At 30.1% G+C, this 19,626-nt stretch overlaps 1 protein-coding gene across 1 annotated transcript in view; it reads right to left on the bottom strand.

The window, feature by feature from the left end:
* Positions 1-789: 789 nt before the first annotated feature.
* The window catches only part of FAT4_1 (Protocadherin Fat 4), an 82,741-nt gene continuing 63,904 nt past the window's right edge, over positions 790-19,626 (bottom strand). The window contains exons 6-8 of the mRNA XM_051215767.1: positions 15,026-15,483; positions 5,253-5,346; positions 790-2,442 (exon numbers count right to left, since the gene is read on the bottom strand). Of these exons, the coding sequence (XP_051066303.1) occupies positions 1,361-2,442; positions 5,253-5,346; positions 15,026-15,483 (1,634 nt within the window). The 3' untranslated portion in view covers positions 790-1,360. The remainder of the gene's footprint in view (positions 2,443-5,252; positions 5,347-15,025; positions 15,484-19,626) is intronic.

Here is a 19,626-nt window from a genome sequence, read left to right as displayed (position 1 = left end):
ATGTTAAGCTGTTAACAATTTATGGATTTATTCATTATATCCAATAATTGTCAAATGAAATACCATTAAATCATGAGACAAGATGATGATTTCTTCTTTTAGATGTTTGTTGATTTGAATTTTACATTTAAATTATATTGGTGGCTTCTTTCGTAAATCATAACGCTTTGTTCACCTGGTATTGTTTGGCTTGAATTTTCCCATTGAGGTTTTAGACTGAAATTGATCCATCTCTTATTGACATATTTGCATACTCTGCTTATTGCCTCGATATTACCTTAATTCACAAGCTCTATAAACAAAAATGGGTAGTGGCTAGCAGTGGAATGAAGGACTCGCGTTTCGTCCTACTTGGGACTCGTCAACTGGATGTACCTGCATCTCAGAGTTGATGGTTACTCTGGGACTCGAACCCAATACCGTTCGTTTCAAACGCTATCACGTTATCCACTTAGCTACTGAGTCCTGATAGCCACTTGCTTGTGCAATAGCGTGAATTTAAATTCACTTGGTATTGTTATGCTTGGATCTTTTCAAATAGGACGAAACGTCCGTCCTGGATTCCACTTCCAGCCACCATCCATTTTTGTTTATAATGCTTGTGAATTAAGGCAATATCGAGGCAATACGCATAGTATGCACATATGCCAATAACAGACTGATCAATTGCAGTCTTAAACCTTAATGGGAAGATTCAAGTGAACAATACCAGATGATTAGTCCCTTTGATAAACATTTATAAATGTTCTTAACGAGTATATGTGTGATCAGACTGTTCGAAATGTATTGCTCTAATATATCACAATTCTGATAAACTTAGTCTTCTCATTGCATTATCGAAATACCAAATGAATTTAAAATTCACCGCATTGCACAAGCAAGTGGCTATCAGAACTCAGTAGCTAAGTAGATAACGCGATGGCATTTGAAGCGAACGGTTTTGGGTCCGAGTCTTGGAGTGAACATCAACTTTGGGATGCAGGTACATCCAGCTGACGAGTCCCAAATAGAACAAAGCGCGCGTCCTCGATTTCTATCCATCTTTGCTTGAGAAATGGTCACTAAAATTTTTTATATAAACATCATTTATTATTTACAATGACCAAGTATATTAATAATAAACATAAAGAAAAACCAATAACAACAATTAAAACTGCACATTGTTTGGTGTTCATTTGAAAGATTATCATCCACAAAGTTTACAATATTTAAGATATTAACAGATAATTGATTATTTTGTGAGAAAAGAAACCCAGTTAGTTCGTCATTCCCTTCTTCTTTAAGGTGTAATACAATTTATAAGTGAACATTTGTATATAGATTCAATTCATGTTAATTTATGTGGGAGAAAAATAGTGTTTTATACAAAACTAGATTCTCGTAAAGCTGCTGACATATATTTTCCAGAATCAGCCAGTTTTGGTTGTCTTCCTATATGGGGAAAATGATTTTCACATACCATATCGGTATTATTTTTAACGTTTTTATCAGCAGAATTTGTTATATCGATGATTGTATTACTAGTAGCAGTAATTGTATTGTTACTCTTCATAGTGGATGGAACAGTGATATTAAATGAGTTGTTATTATGATTTTGAGTGTTTTGCTCCGATAATTTTACCCATTTCTCTAACGGTGTATTTGATTCCTCAGGTGTCCAAATACCTGTTTCATTCCACGAACTTGTAAAGTCTGTTCTTACAACAGAGTTATTATTAATATTATTAATACTAGCTTCATCAATATTTTCTGTTGTATGAGAGAAATGTTTTTCATTTTTCCAAATCTTTGAAGATTCCATAAAACCATCATCTTTAATTTTATTATTATTTGGTATATGATATTTAATAGCAGTTGATAATTGTTGAGATTTTGATTTATACATCACTGGTATGTTAGGCTTAAAATCAGATTGTCTAATATCATAGTATGTATGTGACTGTGTTGGATATTTACCAGTTTTACTAGGATAGTGTATATTATTTAAATTCATGTTACTTGTACTCATCACTAGGTAAGGTAACATTATGTTACTATTTTTATTAGTATTAGTCACGTTGTTAGGATGTTGATTGCAAGTAGGAATAAATGTTGAATTTAAATCACAAATTGTTTGATTATTATTTGAAAATGTTGGTAATGTTGTATATCTATTACTCATTGGTTGTGGCTGTGATTGAGTATGAAAATGAGTGATCTGATATGATGAATTATCCAAGCTAGGATTATAATGAATTGATGTAAATAATTGTTTATTTTCAGTATGTATTGCATTTTGATGATTGAATGTTGTTAATCCTCCAGATGGTAATGATATTAATTTAGGCATATTCATAATATGTGGACTATATGTTACTAATCCAAGATTTTTATGATAAACTGACTGTTTATTTAATATTGTAGGACTGACTAAACCCAAATAATCCAGTGTTTGATAATCATCTAAAATAAAGATAAAATATTTATAACAGTAAACATGAACTTTAAGCATTACGTTTTGATATCGAGACATTGATTCATGATAGATAAACTCATATCAGTCGCGTCTTTATGCTTACAAGAACTAATAATATAACTTTAGTAATATCGATAAATTATTCTTTAGATAAGCTGCTAAACTCCGTTGTAACAAACTAAAATGAACTGTATTACGGGGGTTGATGCACATTTATTCTAATGAGCTTGTCGAAGATTTCAAAGTAATATTCATTACAAACAAATACAACTGATCACTTTCTGAAAACTAAGTTTCTGTGCGTTTAACCAATACAGGTTGATTACTAGAGTATTTCACACTTAAAATTGGTTGTTTTATTTGAATGACCAAATATAACCTCTTCAGCAGACAATGTGAAAAGATGTTGATATATTGAACTTAAGGATTCAAATAAAGAAATCGCATGCGAGAAATAAGTTTCAAGTTATATCCCTCAGGTAAACATGTGGATTATTTGATTATCAACAAATGAGTGAGGATAAATGTTGTGATTGAATTGAAAAACGTATTGGACCATGAAGTGTACTCACAGAAAATTTATAGGATAGTTTACAGTTCAATAGACATGATATAAAACGTCAGTGGTTATTTGATTGAAAAACTCATGAATAACAAAATATTGAATAATCATTTTGGCTCTGTTATAAATAACTTAACACCTTGTGTACTAACATTTATATAATGAATGAAATGAATTTCACAAAATATCTAGTAAAAAATGTTTATCTTCCCTTGAGGACAAATAAGAAATTCATTTTTGTCTTTTGAGAAAAAAGACAATATCCTTAGTTTTTGTTATTGCCTTTTTACTTTCGAACCATTTTCTTTGTACACTATAAGAATTGTACTGATTAAGATAATGATAAAACAAATGTATCTTATCCTGAAAATATTGTACATACTTATGTATATACATGATTATAATATTGGATATGTATGTGTATTTGTGTATAAGTGTATATAATTAATCAGGCTAGTAAATAAATAAGTAGGTAATAATGCATAGTATATCGTAGTAACATTGGTAACCAAAAATAAAATGATTATGACAGATTAGAAGAAAACAAGAATATAGAGACTTACAAAATTACAAAGGAATAACATCTTAATAAATTAATCAAATTGATGTGTCATAATCATTGATAAATAGAATAATGAGAGATAGTCAAGATTAGTTGTTATCATATACTTTGGTGGATCGCATTAAATTGATTCATGTCTGGGCAACAGTGTTTGATCTTTTTCTGTATCAAGGATGATTTTATCATGATATATCGTTATAATCAATTTGTCATATATATATATATATATATATATATATATATATATATATATGTCATTTGTTTGTCAAGCATACAAATACTGTTTACCAAGAATAATGTGCACTAAAGAATGGAAGAGTTATTTTGTCCGTAAGATGTAACTGGTTAAACCCAAAACATTAAGTAAGATGTAACTATTAATAATGAAGTGGTTGAAAGTAGGTTGAATATGTCTTGAACGAGAAAAACGCTAGATCATTCGATTGAGAGGTGTCTTGTTCCAGTTCCAATTAAGTATTTATTAGGATGGAAAATTCCAATGAAACCCATTATGATTGAAGGCTTCTGAATAAGTTTATTTGAGCGATACGTTGACTTTGGCATATGTTTTGGTACTGAGGGGTCTTTTACTGAATACCTTGACAGAATAGTGTGTTAGCTAAACTAATCGAATTTAAATGTCATAATGAATGTTTGTAATACTGTTAAGAAAGTTCAGTAGATATCTATATTAGTGTTAACTTAAAGGATTAAATAAGCCCATAAAATATTAAGTTATATCAGTATTTTAATAATGAAATTAATAATAATCATCTAAATACCAATAAACAGTCTGTGAATGAATCCCAAAACGTTTTACTGTCTAGGTGTCAACTATAAATACAACCAAATCAGGAGTGAAGCGATAACTCATTGATGACTCCGAACGATTATCACACTATAATGAAAATGCATCGACTATAAAATCGATTCAATAGTGACGCAATCGTTTACAGACTTATCAGTACTGGATTCGAAAGCATGAGAAAGGATTTGCATATGTTTCATTGTCTTAGAGTTTCATACTAGAAAGAAATAGTTATTTAATAATACTTTAATCTCAACGATTATTTAATTAATATTAAATTGTAATACAAATTAATTTTGAATGACTAATTCATTACTATCAGGAGGGGTTTTGTGGAGATTTTAGTAATTTCAATAGTTGAAATCATGAGCCGATTGAAGCTACACAAAACCCCTTCTGATAATAATCATCTGCTTACTAGTGACTGACTTCATGAGGCAATTCCTGGAGTTCTAGTAAGAAGCCGTTACCAACGGAGTTCAATCAGGTCTGTTGTGAGATATCAACTCACTGAAGACAATGGTGTACAGTAGTGCAATTTCGTGCATTGGTTGAAGTTAGAAATTAACACCGTTAGATGCCGGCTCAGTGGCCTAATTGTTAAGCGCTCACGTGCGAGACCGATAGATCCTGGGTTGAAATCTTGCGAGGCAGGCTTGCGGATGCGCACTGCTGAGGAGTCCTATTCTAGAACGAGACGGCCGTCTCCATGTTTTCCATGGTGTTCTAGCTTCAATTGACTCATGATTTCAACTATCGTAATTCATTATTATTTATTCACATACAACATGGAATCATTTGAAGATAAACAGTATGATATATAACTCAACACAATATTCATTAGTATTAATTTAATGCAACTTACCAAATTTATTCATAGAGTTATTATATTCATTTGCTTTTTGAAACATCATTGATACATTAGCTCTATCGTGATCATTTCTATTTTCTACAGAATTCTATCAATAGAAAACATAATAAGATTTTAAATTTATTAAAGAAGAAAATATTTCAAAATATATTACTGAAAACTCTAATAAGTAATTACAGAAATAAACAAACTGTAACTAATATGTTTTAGTCATAATCTTATGTTGTAAAATGATCAATTGACTGTTTATTTTAGAATATGAAATCGTTTAAATCTACACATTCTGATTTCATACGGTATGTAGGAATGAATGATTTTAATGATATACATTTATGATGTATTTATCGGTTTATGCTTCCATTGTTGCATTTAAATTTTCCACTTAAATTATGATCAAATATCATAATATTTATTCATCTTGTATTTAGGTTTATTACAGTATAACACTGTAGTGAACAGAACACGGGTGGAGACAATCGAATGGATCTGGCACAAAATTACAGAGCATCTCAATAAAATCTGAGAACTATATATTAAATCGTTAATTTGCAAAATGTCCACCAATTGTCTCAAAATGCCTCATTGTTATTACATTTTCATACAAATTGCATTCTATCCCCGCTCTTGCTTTCTTGATCTTCCCTCATCTTCTGCTGCAAGACATTACATTCCTGACTCGCATAATATACTACTTATATCAATGTAAGTAGCACGCACCACAACACGAGTAAGATATGTAGTATTATTGTTTTATACTGTAGATCTGTTATAAATAAATAAGAAACATTCCTCAATGGTTAAAGCTCACACTATTTAGGCTTTAATATGAGATAATACTCAGGAAAACATGGACTTTCAGATGAAAACTATATGTAATTCATCATTCTAACTGTTATCTATAACTTGTATAAAGGTGGTAAATCATATAAAATGTCGAAACCAGGTTAAAATGTTAAGACAAGTATTTTGATTTGATTAAATTAGAGATGAAAATACTGGATTTTATGAACGAGCAATAAAAAGTAGTCAACATGTTTCTTTAATTAATCCTTAGAGTTTTGATTCTACTGAAGGATAAATGTTTAATATCAATCTTGGTCACCTCAATATTAAAAACAGAAAATAACCTGAGTTCATCTACTTAACGATTGTTTGTAGTTGACTAACAATTAAAGACATCGTATGTTATATCATGAAACTGAGGTTTATTTGGCAAAATCTACATAGATAAACCTTAATAAATTGGTATCGTGCTCACAGATATCAGTAACCAACCATTTAAGTAGTAAATCTTTGAGATGACGATATTTGCTTGTTTAAATTTATTTTATCTATGATCATTTTTTTCCTTTGTTTAGGCAATTAGAATTGTATACTTATTCACTTGCATTATATAAAGTAGTAGTTTTTGTTTCTTCTTTGTTCTCTGTGTCGTTTGCATGATATCTCGATGGCTGTTGTCAAGATTTCCAAATCTTCTGACGTGAATGCCCTTTTCAGCTTTATTTTTTGGTCCTCTATGATGTGTTGGTATTTTCGGATCCTGTAATGTGCATCCGTTATCATTAGATGTAACATTTTCTCCCACTTTTCTCAGCTATTCTCCATCCCAGTGGGCAGTTGAGTGGAGGTGTGTAACTTACACTTGTTGCGAGAACATGCTGGCGAAGACACTCGTGGGGAAAATACAGTTGTTCTCGAGTGGAAGCCTGTCTTTTGGCGAAATACTCCCATTTTCAAACAACGAGAAGCGTATTGGGCTCATATAATTTTGAGATGGTGGGGAAGATTTGTAGCTCCACCTAAGCTACAAATCTCCACCATCTCAGAGTAATAGTTAAAATTTATACCTACATGCTTTACTTTTGATCCATAGGATAATATTTTTAATGAGCTATGGGTCTAAAAACATTTTTGGTTGATTCAATGAACTCACTGGATTGTTATAAGGAAATAAACTTGAATATAAACCAGAATTTCTATCAAGAGTATCATGATTTCTCTATTTCTAATGTCAATGGAAATTTAAAGATCAATTATCAACAGAGTTTCACATTTAAGCTTGTAAAAATTCATCAATAAACATAATGGATTGATACGTTTGAAGAGATAACGATATCACCTGAAACCGATGAATGAAACGAAAGTCAGCAACACAAAAACAGAACAAGCTAAACTATTCCACTGAGCCCCAGCCCTACTGACTAAAGAGGAAATATCAGATACAGCCGAGGGAAATGTATATTCCATAAACAGCCCGGAATCACGAATGAACAAGCGCACAACTCATGTGTATATATACAGTACAAAAATGTCCTTCGAAAACGTCACAAAATAACGTACTAAAAAGGAAACGAACGAATGATATTTAAGTTCCTTCCAAGTGGGAAATACAAACTGAAGGTGAAAATGGGAGCTCTTGGCGTGAAAATGAGAAATTCAAATGTCCGAAGTGAAATTACGATTATGAAACGTTTACCAAGTGATTTCTGGGGATCCAGAATCCCCAACAAGCATAGCTATGGTTTAGATATTCTTCATGGACGTTCGGGACAAGGTATATATAGGTTTTACCATTAACTGACATTACCTGAAGAACCACGAATACTAGAAAGAATCATATAGCAATTTCTTCTTATTTAGGGAGTCCTTAGCAGTGTTCAGTGACGAGCATTTGTACAATGAAATATAAGGATTTCAGGCCTAAAAGCTGTTCCTAATAATAATAACTAGTGGTGGAAACTACCTCTTAATTATTAGATGAACACAAGAGGACAAAAGATTGAACTAACGATTTTCATGCTCATAAATTTAGTTGAAAAATTCTAATGCCTATTACTTCAATGAGTCTGTTGAGTGAAGATGATTAAAGCCACTTTTCATTTGAGGTTGTAAGACCTTAAGAGAAGTTAAACAAATTACGTATTTGGTTAGATTGTTTTCTTAACCAAAATAGATAAACGTTGATAAAATTTTGAACACTTTCCATCACATTTTATAGCTTTTATAAATTTTCATTAAAGTATCAAAACTAATATTTTGAATATTAAATTGTTAATCTTAGACTTTAGCTAGTATCGACAGATATTAATTGTTTACACTGAAGAACATCTGGAACTCAAAGCAACTGTCAACCAACACCAAGGTCAGGATTCTCAATACAAATGTCAAGACAGTTCTACTGTATGGGGCGGAGAACTACGAAAGCAATCATCCAGAAGATACAAGTGTTTATTAACAGTTGTCTACTCATAATACTTCGAATCCGTTAACCGAACACTATTAGCAACAACGTACTGTGGGAGAGAACAAACCAGATCCCAGCAGAGGAAGAAACCAGGGAAAAGCGCTGGAAGTGGATAGAACACACATTGAGGAAAGCACCCAACTATGTAACAAGATTAGTCCTCACATGGAATCCTCAAGGCCAAAGGAAAATAGGAAGACTAAAGAACATAGTACGTTGAGAAATGGAGACAAAAATGAGAAAAATGAGCAAGAATTGGATGGAACTAGAAAAGAAGGCCCAGGACAGAGTGGGTTGGAGAATGCTGGTCGGTGGCCTATGCTCCATTAGGAGTAACAGGCGTAATTAATTAATTAATTAAGTAATGGTCTATAGTTTTTCAGGTTTATTATTTATGAAAATTACTTACCTATTGAAAAACTATTATTGTCTATTTGATTAAACAATTGTTTTCCAATTACAACTATATATATAGGTAAATAGATAGATAGATAGATAGATAGATAGATAGATAGATAGATAGATAGATAGATAGATAGATAGATGGATAAATCTCTAGTTCTGATAATAATATAAACTCTTTTTTCTAAATGGAAATTATTTATGTAAATAATACTGATAAAATTGTCTTTAAATATAATAAATAATAAAAAGAAAATTACTTTAAATAGTCACGTAGACAATTTACGTGATTTAACTCTAATTGAGTAAATGTAAATGAATAACAAATTAAAACTTCTCAAAACAATTTTGTTTCTTTTCTAAGAATGATTATACATTAAGTTGTATAAACTAAAGTTTAATATTCAAATGAAAATGTATTGACATTGAAAATAGATAACATTTATCTATAGTGATTCATTTCTGATGTATTGTAGATAGTTAAAGCCGTTTTTGTAGGTACGTAATAGTAAATCAAAGAGTTTTATAAACTTATGAAAAAGTCCATTTTAACCATCTGGTTGCAAAGTATGCTTTCATACTTTATATTAAATTAATATTTCAAAGTAAACAGAAAGTTATCACTTGTCTACTTAAAACAAAAAAGAACGTTAATTATGCCTAAAAACAGTCCTTTCCGTTAAAAGAAACTCCTTGTTGTAAATGGTTGTCAATGAAGTTTTACATGTATATAAAAATTCTGATTTCGAATCACATGCTTCAACGACATGTGTGTTGCTTTTCTATAAAGTTACACTTACTCTTCAATCTGCTAGCCAAATCATATATATGGAAAGTGTTTTATATATTTTATGAGTACAATTCCGTTTGGGATATGTTTGATTGATTTATTTTCTGTTTCTACATATGAAGATATTTAGCAATTTAATTTTAGTTATTATAAAAGTTATTTTTGTTGAAAGTAACTCAATGTGATTAAATCGGAAACCTACTGACTTCCCTGTCTTTTCAGCTGAACAGAAACGAATTACTTCAAAATGCCTGCTGTTAATAAATGTATTATTATTAGAAGGAGTTTTGTGAATATTATAGTAATTTCAATAGTTGAGATCATGAGTTCAGTGCTTCCAGTTTTTCTATGGTGGTCTAGCTTCAAATGACTCATGATCTCAACTATTAAAATATATTATTTTTTCTAACTTAGTGAAAGTCATCCAAATAATCCAAAGGTTATCATTTCAGTCATAGAGTCATAAGTAACATAGAAGCTGATATATTTTAGTTGGTTTAAGTCATCACATCACATCACATTAACATGATAAAATAAAATCATCATAACAAATCCCATAGTGTTAGAAGTAATGACAGTATCATTATTAATACAAAAGTCTAGGTGTAGAGAGAGAATAGAAATTTAAAAAGATTTTCGGATTCAAGGATTAAGAGAAGATAAAGTATGAATGTAACCACATCACTGCGGATGTTTCTGAGCTATTTCATCTAAAGTCATTGGTTGTTATGTCAAAAAAGTTGACCATGTTTAAATACGAAAACTGTAGTACAGTATAAAACTCCCAACCAAATAAAAGAGTTATAAACACCATGTGTGACAGTAATTGTTAAATGTTTAAAAGCCTTAAGCTGAAATAATATAACTCGCCTAATCTCACTAGTTTTTTTTATTAATCATTCAAGTGATGCCAATTTAATAGTCGTAATTATCTTCATACAGAGTTCATTTGAAAGAACATTCTGATACATTGAAATCAATATAATGAATTACATAATATAAATTGGCATTTTGCTTTTTTTTGAGAATACAAATAACTTTTGTTCTTATATATATATATTCAGTTGAAATTTTGTAAAGAAAATAAATCATCATATTATGTTTCAGATTTGGTTTTTTTCCTTAGTCATATCTTTTGTTCTACAAACACACATTAACAAATACACATATTCAATTGATATTGTTTACTTGAATCTTCCCAGTGATGTTTAGGACTGTAATTGATCAATCTCTTATTGAAATATGTGTATACTCTGCGTATTGCCTCGATATCACCTTAATTCACAAGCTCTATAAGCCAAAAAATGGGTAGTGGCTAGCAGTGGAATGAAGGACTCGCGTTTCGCCCTATTTGGGACTCGTCAACTGGATGTACCTGCATCTCAGAGTTAATAATTACTCTGTGACTCGAACCCAATACCGTTCGTTTCAAACGCCATCACGTTATCCACTTAGCTACTGAGTCCTGATAGCCACTTGCTTGTGCAATGGGGTGGATTTAAATTCACTTGATATTGTTTATTGGAATCTTTCCATTAATGTTTAGAACTACCGTTGATCAGTCTGTTATTGACATATATGCAAACTGTGCATATTGCCTTAATCCACAAGCAATACACGCATTGAATTATAATTATAAATTGTCAGACGAGGTTTTGTGGAAATTTTAGTAATTTCAATAGTTGAAATCATGAGTCAATTGAGTTCAACCAGGTCTGTTGTAAGATATCAGCTCACTGAAGACAATGGTGTACAGTGGTGCAATTTCGTGGATTGTTTGAAGTTAGAAATTAACACCGTTAGATGCCGGCTCAGTGATCTAATGGTTGAGTGCTCGCGTGCGAGACTGATATGTCCTGGGTTCGAATTTCGCTGGGGGGGCAGGATCGTGGATGCTCACTGCTGAGGAGTCCCATACTGGGACAAAACGACCGTCGAGTGTTTCCATCTTTTCCATGGTGTTCTAGCTTCAATTGACTCATGATTTCAACTATTGAAATTATGAATTGTACAAAAGTTTTAATAAGATACCAATCAATTCAAATGAAAAAAATAATGTTACAATTACTTTTATGACTTCATTTCGAAAGATACAATGTAAGCATATGTTACATCTTAATAATAATTAACTAACACATTCGACTTAATAAATAATCTTTATTTCATATTTTTCTTTTTGATTTATGCTTATATGGTCCTTTTTAATAATCTAAATTAATATGTGAAATATGATAAATTAAAAAAAATTGAAAAATGACAAATAAATTCATAAAATGAATTGTGGGAATTTTTTCTCTTTTTTCTTTCTTTTCTCTTTAGTTCCTTCTTTTTTTTATTTTTTATTTCTTTTTTTCTCTTTTTGTTTGTTTTTTTGTTTTGATTCTCTTGAATAATGATTTGTATTTTACAAAAGTAATAAATATGAGAAGAAAAATTTGATACACTATGACATGTGTTACTATTAGATTTAATATAGTATAGAATGAGAATTTTGTCACCGGATCATATTCATGTAGATAGAGATTATTCTGTTGAAGGTAATATGAACAAGCTTATCAATTCTAATGTTAATATGAAGAGTGATTGATGTGATTGTAAATTGAATGAACAAGAACAAGTCAGTAAAAAATTTTTTTTTAATTTCATGATTAACGAATACATAGGTGATGTGGCAAAATATTTTGAAACATACAGTTTTACTCAAAACTAAGTAATTTACTAACAGAAACACCAATATTGCGTATAGTTTATTGTATTAAAAAATGGAAGACACATTCAAAGCACATCACTTTCAACTTCTAGTTTCAACGAATAGATTAGATTTTGTTTCTTTTTTTTCAATCACTGGCTATTGAAGATTATCTTCAAAAGTATTCCAAGCTTCTAATAAACGAGCACATTTAGGTTAGACACGAACACACAAATGGATGAACATAAAACATATCTAGTCCCATAAGTTTATTTGAATCAGGTTAAAAATCAGAGTAGAATATTTAAGAACAAAGAATATTAGAACAAATGATCTTTTTCGACAACGTTTTCGTCACGCCCTACAATTAGAAAGAAGCGTTATTTAACCTATTAACAACGTTATTTTTCCTAACTTAATCGACCATAGACATAACATCAAAGTTGGGGATTTCTTCTCAGTTTTACATTAATTCCCCAGTAATTTACCAAAAGGCTCAGAACTACACTTACTATATGTAGCTGACGGAGTTGGTGTCAATTCTAATAAACCTAACTTGTGTATATAAAAATATACACACAATCTCTCTGTTTATCTTGACTCGCATTAGGACCGTTTCATTCGTAGTTCCAGTTGTGCCTCTTATTTCTTCATAGTGGTTTACACTCCCTTCTAAGACACATTTCTGATCCCACATACATTCATCTTTTGTGTTCTACATGATGTTTTTATTAATAATTATCTTTAATATGGCTATTACTATATCAACTACACCAAAACATTTACTATCATGAATTAACTTGTTTCCAAACACAATGTTTTTATATAACCAATGACTTTATTTGACTTTGTTAGTGAATTGTGGTATTAATGACTCAATCGATGTAAAGGTTACCATATTCAATTTGTAACATGGATTAATTCAACTTTAATACTTTCTTTATTGTAACACAATAATAATAGTTTTTGGATTCATAATTGCAGAGCCTGATAAAGAAGTAAACGAAATCGACCGTTCAATTCATTACCTTTTATTCGAGTCACTTTATATTGTATTTGTCGAAGGTTTTCAAAGTACATTGGTTGTCAAACTTATAGACAGTTATATCTTCATTTTACTGACCTGTGAAGTTAATTTTCTAAAATCATTTATATATAAAATAGTATTCAGTAGTGATTGATGTCACCGTTAGGTGTTCTGTCTGAACTCTTTTCTGACTGGTTGATCGGTTCTTTGATATTCATTCATTAAGGGCTTTATTTCGACAAGTGTATTTACATAAATGAACGTTACTCTGCTACTAGTCAAATCAGTTTCCTGGGTTTTCATGATAGCAATAAATGATACTTATATATTGATATGTCTGTCACTGTTGTAAGCTGTGAGGGAAAAAGCTTTATGAGCCAATGATGTATATATATATAACATACGCAGTTTTTAGAACTTGAGAGGAACTGAATACGCGTTTCCATTTGTCTTTTTACTAACCATTATTATTCGTACATAACTGAGTCCAGTTTTCGCTTTATGAATATGTAATCCATGTATTAGTCTTAAATAATTCTATATACGTTTATGTAAATTACAAGTTTGCGTTGTGAGTCTTATACATTAACTACAGAACCTGTTGATGTTATGCACTTAGTTTTTATTCCTTTTGGCTGTTGTTTATCAGGATATCTTTAATGAAATTATGATAAATGTAGTATTTATACTGAATACAAGTTGGTCTAATATTCAATGGGAAAGAGTTTCTGAAACCACAGAATAAGATATTGATTAGCTTAATCCTTGTGAATGTTCAATAATTCATTTATTATCTTTGAACATTAATGGTTTACTTAAACTATGGTTTGGTTCTTTTTTAAGTCATAGTTAAATAAGCAAACGGGATCGTTAAAACGTTTCTCAATCCTCAAATAACTTAATCTATAATATGAGTGTTTATTTTATCCATAGTGAAACTCATTTGTAACTTAAACAAATGGTTAAATGGCTTCATAACTTTGTGATTTAAGACTAAAGGAAATTGCTTAATTCAGTACAATGTTTTGGGATTATTATTATTAGCATTACATTAAAGATGTAGAAGATACACTTTAAATTTAACCAGGATTATCATATTATCAAATTTAGTCACTGTGTTACATCATGTTGGGACGTAAAATCGTAGTTGGAAGCAATCAACAAGGTTTTCTATCATACTGCAAGCGATTATTGAGTCATCTAGACTAGTGGTCACATTGTAACTTGATCGACAGAATTCGATGTACATTAAGAAGGACCTGATATACACTGCCTAGTGATCCAACAATTCTATATACAAATACCGTTAACTATTTATAACAATCATATTTGATACCTATTGTAATAAGCATTAGTAAAATTACACTTATACGTGAAGTGATATACGCAGTTATTTTACTCATATCTATTCTTCTTCTTCATAAATGCTACGAACTTCATAACTATTGAATTAGTTAATAATTTCCTTCGCAACTTTTGTAATATTCATAATGATTTGTTAATAAATCGACTGATAATGACAATAGATAATAAAAAACAACTATCACTACTGTTTCTACATAACAAAAAGACATAAGTGATAATATAAAGAAAAAGCACAATAACAACATACCAATTGATTAAATTTGTAATTTATTTCTCGGGTATTACATCCATATTGCTTGTAGTCAGTTGTAATTGTTTTTGCTACTGTTGGTGTTGTTTGTGTCACGTGAGTTGCTGATGATGATGATGATGATGTAATAAATTGATAAATACTTCTTGGTGAACTAGATTCATCCGGTGAAATAATTGAGTTATTTAGTGAGTTCTGTATACTAACAAAATTGACATCATAATTATTATCATGACTATTATTATTATTATTATTATTATTATTATTTTTATTGCTTATAGTTGATTTTGATAATAATAATTCTGCATTATGATTTATGCTTGGAGAATTTTCATTTATACTACTCAATAATTGACCATGTCCCGATGAAGCTATATTATAATTTTTTATGGATGAGTTTGGACAGACAGTTTGGTTTCTCCAATGATGAATAGGTTCATTCTTCACTTGATTTACTGATAAAAATAAATCAAAAAAAAGAATAAATATGGTAATACTTTTTTCTAATCTTGTAAAATGGAACAAAATATCGGAATCTTAATTCTATTTTTATAACTTTCTAAACAGATTTACTGAATATTCGGTTTGTACAAGGTAAAGATGAAAAGACTACAGATAACTTGCTGTTTCGTACATTCAGATATACATTGGTATCAGATTGTTACTTCATTAAAACATTCTACTCTGAAAGAAAAATATACCCATTAGCCTAGCCATATTTCACATATAGAAAACAAAACCTACTGAATAAACAAAATGAGATGCGTCAAAAAATGTGATATTTGTCAAACACTAATAAATCCATATTCGTTAAAGACAAACTACAAAGTGGGAAGCAGATAGTGAATTATCTGATGTCTTCATGAATTCAGTTCTGAATAAAATGACATTTATTATCATAATCCAGCAAAATATTTCATTTTTACAAAAATCTCAATCTAACTTCTTAAAAGAATCTAGAATAAGCTATCGATGATTCCATATATGAGAAATAACAACTTCATTTTTACTTTCATAAACATAATGAATGACTAAGCCGCTATCATTAATTCATTGACGAAACTTAAGTATTCAAGCTACATAAATTTTCTCGATCAATCAATAAATGACTTATCCAGTCTGAGGCTTAATCATTCTGTATTCGTTTTTGAAACTGATTAAATTTAATGTTATCAAACGAGTAATAGTACAGTAGTCCCATAAATAATCTTAGATCTCTGCAAAAGCGTCAAGCATTATTTGTTTCCATTCAGTATATAACATAGAACTATAGAGCAGCAAATATATCTGGTTTTTATGAATACGTTGTCAAATATATATTACAAATATATCTGTGAACTTGTATACGAGTATGAAGTAACTAGATAACTATTTATTTTCTATCAGAGTCAATTTTAAATATCACTTAGCTCATTCATAATAATAATCGTCAGTGCGTTGGGTCAGATTTCTATCTTTCTGAGAAGTAATCTTAAAATATTCAATTACGTTTTCTAATATTTTTATAAAGAGTTAAATTAGATAAATATCGATTGATACAAGTATTTTCTCACTTATCTGAGAGTACCATAATCAATGATATTCAGGTTTAAATATCATCTGAATAATTACACCGAAATATAGTTTCTCAAACTTTACAAACTGTTTCTGAAGAAAGCACAACAACAACAACAACAAAAACAATAAGACTGAAAATCGAAATGCTCTTTTTGTTCCATGATCCTAAAACTTATAATGTCAATCAAATAAATGCTGGGATATACTGATGAAAACAATAAATTCATGAATTTAATAATTAAGAGATAAATTCGTTTTAGATCATTTTGTCCAGTCAGAAGTTTGATATTAACTGAAGGTTTCTTTATGTTACTAAGTATCTCTATTTACATAGATTGAACGGATAAATTGTAGTAATCTCAAATAAAGAAAGAAGATAAAAAAGAATAGTTTCCTAGTCAAATTTAAATCAACCTAATAAAAACTGAGATAGGTATCATTACTAAGGTTTCATTTGAGCATTGGGTAGATTGATATAAGTAAATTAATATATTTATGATATCCCAATGGGTAGAAAAATTATATTTCCTGACGTTTTATGACTCAGTGTAAGCCACTTCTTTAGAGAATCGATCGCACATAACATTCTTGTGTTATTTCTTTTAACTATTTAAACATGAGTTTTGATTTGGTTATCTATTCTTTGAAGAAGCGACCTAACTTGAGTCACGAAACGTCAGAAAATCTAACAACATTACAAAGATATTAATTTATATAAAAACTGAGATACTTTCATAATAACTACTAATAAAACAGAATTTCATACAACATAGTAATGATAAAGACAAAACTTTCTTACAATGTAAAATAAACACTTTTTACTAATGAATAGTACAGATTATAACAGTGTTTTATAGTATGATCTCTAATGAGTTTTGATAACAATAAATCTACCAAGAACTGTCAGTTTATGAATGTTTATTGCTACATTATGTTTGATAAGAAATTAATTTATGCCTTATTAGAAAGTTTGATAAATCTTTCTTTTTTTTACAGAGAGTTTGAAAAATGTATTCAGCATCATCAGTGTTTATTTGTTTTCTTTGGGATAAATGTGACATAAATTTCAAGTCATTTAGATGTTTTCAAGGTGATATTAACAGAAACATTCAGTTTGCTCACCTTTTCCCAGAGATTTCTTGATAATCAAAACTGTTTTTCAACAGATTGTAATATAATCGTGGATGCGCACCGCTAAAGAGTTCCATACTAGGACGAAACGGACGTCTAGCGCTTCCAGGTATTTCATGGTGGTCTAGCTTTAATTAACTCATGAATTCAAATGTTGGAAGTACTACAATCTCCACAAATCCCCATTCTAAAAATAGTACATTATTTGTAAATATAAGTCTATTTATGACCTTTGAGTATCTTCAACCAAACATCCCATATGCTCATAGGTTTAGTTTTCTAACACCCTCAGTAGTAGGTTGTACCAGCTTTTATTTTAAAATGATGAAAATGACCGCTTACTTTCAATTTATATCATCTTTAGTCAACTAAAAGGTAGGTGAAAAATCTCAAAACAAGATTTCTCTTCAAAATCTGTTTGGTACATATCGAAAACCACTGTAGATTTGATATTACATGAGATTCATACCATATTATTATTAGACATCTCAGTACTGTTCATCAGTGATCCCGTATTTCTTTAATCAGAGTGTAGTGAACACGAACACCAGTAGGGAACAATCGAATGTATTTAACTCAAAATTACAGGACTTTTTAATAAAATCTAACAATCATAAAGTAAATGCTCAATTTGCAAAATGTCCACCAATTATCTCAAAATGACCCAGACTTCATTGTTCTTGCATGTTCATACAAATTGCATCCTGTTCCATTCTTAACTATCCGATCCTCTTGTCTCTCTGCTGCCAGACATTCTGTTCACGACTATCATCATATACTACTTATGTCAATATAAGTAGCACACACCACAAGAGATGCTTATCACAAACGATATTTTAGGAACATTGAAGTGATAAAATAATTTCGGTGATTGAAGTTTAAAAGTTAAATAAAACACCGATTATGATATACGTTGAAACATTATGAAAGTTTTGCTCTGTTATGATTCAAATAAAATCATCTGCCAACAATAAACACATTTAATAAAAAGAAATACTTGCAACTAATCCTAAATTACAACAATATTACAATCAGAATGCAAGATGTTTTGAATGTGAAATCTTTTTGTTATTAACAATGAATCCTATTATATGTGGTTATAACTAGAACGTTTATTAGCAAAGATGGATAGTGGCTAGTAGTGGAATCCAGAACGCACGTTTCGTCCTAGTTGAGACTCATCAGCTGGATGTACCTGCATCTCAGAGTCGATGTTCACTCAGGGACTCGAATCTAATACCGTTCGCTTCAAACACCAACGCATTATCCACTTAGCTACTGAATCCTGATAGCCACTTCCTTGTGCAATGATGTGAAGTTTAATTCACTTATGCACGTATACCAATAAGAGACTGATCAATCACAGTCTTAAGCATCAATGGGAAGATTCAAGTAAAACAATACCTAGTGGATTATAAAGTTTACTGTTAGATAAAAATATTTAAATCATAAAATACCATCAACAGTCTGTTCATTTGAGCCTGATCCTGCAAACTATACCTGTTTGATACTGAGAGAAAAAATTACATTAAGATAAAATTCCATGATATTTCATAATTATTTATATAATGTCCTACATTAATAAAACACAGATGCAAGTTGAATAATGGTAAAAAGCGTATTGTTTTAAAGTAGTTTTCAGAATGTATTTTTCTGGTTAATATTTTCCAGTTATTTTTCTCCCAAATTACTCATTAATACTAATAATTCCTTAGCTTTATGTTTATTCTGTGTTATACACTTTAACTATGAATTTGAGCCTTTCTTTATGGTCTCACATGATATAAGTCGAATACGAATGAATTGAAGTAAATGGTACTAAGACAACGGTATTTGTCAACATCATTTCATGATAAATCCATTTCTTTATTTTGATTTGTCAGTTAAAATGTATTTTATTTAAAAGAAAC

This window comes from Schistosoma haematobium, chromosome 4 (assembly GCF_000699445.3).
Source record: "Schistosoma haematobium chromosome 4, whole genome shotgun sequence".
Lineage (NCBI taxonomy): Eukaryota > Metazoa > Platyhelminthes > Trematoda > Strigeidida > Schistosomatidae > Schistosoma > Schistosoma haematobium.
Note: the sequence above shows the minus strand (reverse complement) of the source record. Positions and strands in the feature narration are given on the sequence as shown.